Source organism: Cebus imitator, unplaced genomic scaffold (assembly GCF_001604975.1).
Source record: "Cebus imitator isolate Cc_AM_T3 unplaced genomic scaffold, Cebus_imitator-1.0 Scaffold112, whole genome shotgun sequence".
In the NCBI taxonomy this organism is placed as follows: domain Eukaryota; kingdom Metazoa; phylum Chordata; class Mammalia; order Primates; family Cebidae; genus Cebus; species Cebus imitator.
Genome location: NW_016107427.1, coordinates 2,134,249 through 2,138,317, shown reverse-complemented (window position 1 = coordinate 2,138,317; position 4,069 = coordinate 2,134,249). Strand labels below are relative to the sequence as shown.

Genomic DNA, 4,069 nt, shown 5'->3' with positions numbered 1-4,069 from the left:
CCGTCCACAAATACAGAGCAGAGTTCGTCTGTCCTGGGAAGGGGCAGCAGAAGTCCAGGAAAGTCTCATTCTCAAGTCCCCATGCAAAGGGTCAGCCTAAGACTGACACTGGACCGAGACAACAGAGAGCCCTCCTGTCTCCAGCTCCAGCCTAACAGGCACCATTCAATAAGCAACATCAGCCGGCCTCTGGGGAAAGGCAGAAGTGTGTAGAGGTTGCCTCTGAATGTCAGGCATGCAGGGGCCTCTGACAACTTGGGGTGGAGCAAAAGCACTGACCTCCCCAGCTCTCACCCTAAGCACAAGCCATTGGTACACTGAAGGCAACCACAGCAACAACAAAACCCAAACCATGATCAATGTCTGACCACATTGATTCATCCACCTCCCCAACACACTAATGACCTGACAGAAAAAGAGACACATGCATTTCCAGAAGGAAATGATGATGTCTGATATTAAATAAAAAAGTATAAGACATGCAAAAAAGCAAGGAAAAACCAAGCCATTGTCAGGAGATAAGGAAATCAACAAAACTGGATTCAAAAGTGACCTAGAGGCTGGGCACAGTTCACATCTGTAATCCCAGCACACTGGGAGGCTGAGGCTGGAGAGTCGCGTGAGCCTGGTAGTTCAAGGCTGCAGTGAGCTGAGATTGATCCACTGCACTCCAGCCTGGGTAAAAGAGCAAGACACTATGTCTAAAAAAAAAGTAACAAGCAAAAAGTAAAATAACCCAGGTGTTAGAGCTATCAGGCATAAACTTTAAAATAAATATAATGAATATGTCCAAAGATCCAGGGTAAAGCATGAACAGCATATATGAACAGATGAGTAATTTCAGCAGAGAGATGAAGTGAATATGGTAGAAATCAAAACACAGTGTCAAAGATGGCTTCCTTCAGTGGGCTCATCAGCATACTTGATACAACCACACGTGGAAGCCTTGAATTTGAAGACAGGTAAATATAGATTGTCCAAATTGAAACACAAAGAGAAAGATGAGGGTAAAGAGGGACAAGAGCAAAACATCGAAAAGCTAGGACAACATCAAATCCTCATTTACGGATGTGATAGGAGTCCGGAAAGAGAAGAAAGAGAGCGCAGGGTGGAAGGAATGTTTAAAGACATGGTAGCTGAGAAATATTCTAAAAATAATGAAATACGTAAAACCACATATCCAAAAAGTTCCGAGAACCCCAAATTGGGTAACTATATCTCCACTACAAATGACTAGACGTGTCACATTAAACCCGTGACTGTCAAAAACCAAAGGTAAAAAGGGAAATCTTGAAAGCATCCGTATTTTAAAGGCAGACCACAAGCATAAGGACAAAGGTAAGATTTACATCAGACTTCTAATTAGAAATCACACCATCCTGGTCAACATGGCGAAACCCCATCTCTACTAAAAATACAAAATTAGCTGGGTGTGGTGGTGCGCCCCTGTAGTCCCAGCTACTCAGGAGGCTGAGGCAGAGAATTGCTTGAACCCGGGAGGCAGGAGGTTGCGGTGAGCTGAGATGGCGTCACTGCACTCCAGCCTGGGCAACAAGAGCAAAGCTCTGTCTCAAGAAAAAGAAGCACACAATCCCAACAGTGGCTGTCCCAAGAAGTTCATGGCAAATTATTGATGATGTATTCATTTCTATGTCAGGCAGTGGGTTCAAGGGGGTTTATTATATTAGAATTCTCAGTAATCGATCATCAGTCAATCAGTAAAAACTGGGCCTTTGTGGACCAGTAATGGGAGTATGTGCTGCAGAACTAATCCAGGTCTGTAAACTTGAGATTCTCCATGACCTGGGAAATAGGACGTCCACCAAGCACATGGGAAAACCCAATCTTCAATGCTCTGAGGCTTTGGCCTTCCATGCACAGCTTGCTAGGCTGGAGCAGGAGTGGACAGCAAGACCACTCCACCGCAGGCGGGAAAGGCACCGCTGTAGCCACTGCACCTGGGCCCCGGGAGCCTTAGCAGAGACCACATGGGCATCTGTAGCCGTGCCCTCCACCCAGGACACCACCTTCTGATGAGCACTGTGCGAAGGGACCGCTGAAGAGCGTTTAGCAGTAAATTCTATGTAATCAGCGGAATAGGTAGCGGGGAACATCGGAATAAAAAAGAAAGACCAGAAACAGAGCTGCATGGGGAAAGCTGGTTTATTTGGCTCTCATGGGGTCAGAGAATATATCTGGGACCCAGACTTCTCTAGGAGGATGGGCAAGGTCAGCGAGGGCTCCAGATAATTCTGTCACATTCTCAACCCAGAATTCAGAAGGCTCACTGAGCATGCTTTTCACTAGCCCCAAGTGCAGAAGAATAACCGAGGACTCATCCGGGGAGGGTACAGGTGTGGCCCCGTCTGCACTGGGAGCAGCGGGTCTGGACACTCGTGGTCAGCAGCAGGATGGGATGCTGCAGGAGACAGATCTGCAGAGGACGCTGGTGCAGGAGGGCTGGCAGCACCCGGAGGACTGGCAGGAGGGGGCCACACAGACAACGGGCCTGCAGCTCACAGGCACACACACAGAGGACTGGCATCTCACGGGCACACACAGGGCTAGCCTGAAGCTCACGGGCACACACACGGAGGACTGGCAGCCCACGGGCATGCAGCAGGATGCCTGGCAGGAGCTGGGCACGCGGCAGGCTGCCCGGCAGCCTGAGGAGCAGCTGGTGTGGCACATGGTGGCATGTGGCTGGATAAGTCTGAGGCAGAGGGCAGTGGTGTCTGGAGATGGCTTCCCCGGGCAGCCTTTATACCTGGACCCAGGCATCTCCCAGCACGGAAGCGCGCCTGCTGTCTTCCTTGTTTTTCTTCCTCAAGGGTGTTTCCTGGAACTCAGTTTTCTGTTGTAGATGCTCATGTTTTTTATTTGGCCCTTAGTTTCATAACTAATTGCACCTTCTTCAAGCACTTGTTATATTTGGAAAGCTGCCCAAATTTATCAGTGATGCACAGGTGGTTTTAGACCCAACTGACTGATCCCTGCCTCCCTTCATCAGTCCTACACTGAAGCAGACATGACTGGTTCCCAGAGGAGCTCCTCGAACCACAGCTTCTGTTTCATCAAGCAGAAACTTTGGGGAAGAGACCAGAAGTGAACACGGACCACGTAACCCTACTGGGACCCCTGCCGCCGGGAGTGTGCAGAGCTGGCCACTCTATCAGCAGCACGGCTGAGATTTATGAGACGCTCGTTTTCAGGCAGTGGTCAACCAGCAGTGCAGACTGTGATTCCTGAGACAGCAGAAACTTAGGAGAAAGAAGAAACTCCCGCGTCCCAGCTCTCTGCTGGGGCACGCTTCCAAAGGGCAATGTTAGCAGCTGGAGTTGCAGCAGAATACAATTGCCGAGGAGGGAGGGGCCGGTGCCCAGGCAGTCGAAGCCCTGGAGTCTGAGGAGCAGGGAAGCAGAGGAAGGGTCGGTGTGGAGGGCAGGACCCGCCGTGTGAGGGTCGGCTGAGAATCTGGGGATGGGGCAGGGATGTACCTTCCCAGGGCAAGGCCACCGCAGACTCACTGAGAGAAGCTTCTCACCAGAGAGAAGCTGCTAGAGGAATGAGAGCGGAGCCCCCGCTTCAGCGCCCGTGCCGATATCCAGCCCAGACCCCCACAGCCCCCCACCAAATGAGTAAGGACCACAGACAGGAGTGAGACCCACCCAGCCCGGCCCAAGCAAAGCCGAAACCAATCCAGAACAGGAGTTTTAGGGAAGACGGTGTGGAATGTGAGTCTCACCAAGATATAGAATATTCCAAGTTGTAGACACTTCCCAGAGATCCACCCAAAGTGTTCAATAAACACTGCACAAGGTCAAGGTCATCCTCCAGTTACCGACGGCTAGAACAAAAATCAGAAACACGACGGAGCTCAGAGTCTGTAAATGCATTATCATAACAGCTCACATACAATCAAAATCATCAGATACTGGCCAGGTGCAGTTGTTCATGCCTGCAATCCCAGCACCCTGGGAGGCCAAGGAAGACTGCTTGAGGCCAGGAGTTTGAGACCAACCTGGGCAACATAGTGAGACTCTGTCTCTACAAAAAAATGTTTAAAAAT

General features: G+C 50.2%; 1 protein-coding gene across 1 annotated transcript; it reads right to left on the bottom strand.

The window, feature by feature from the left end:
* Positions 1-2,145: 2,145 nt before the first annotated feature.
* LOC108311282 (keratin-associated protein 12-1-like) lies at positions 2,146-2,725 on the bottom strand. The gene has a single exon (XM_017538715.2). It carries the CDS (start codon positions 2,689-2,691, stop codon positions 2,401-2,403), a length of 291 nt encoding a protein of 96 aa, XP_017394204.2. The 5' UTR covers positions 2,692-2,725; the 3' UTR covers positions 2,146-2,400.
* Positions 2,726-4,069: the final 1,344 nt, after the last annotated feature.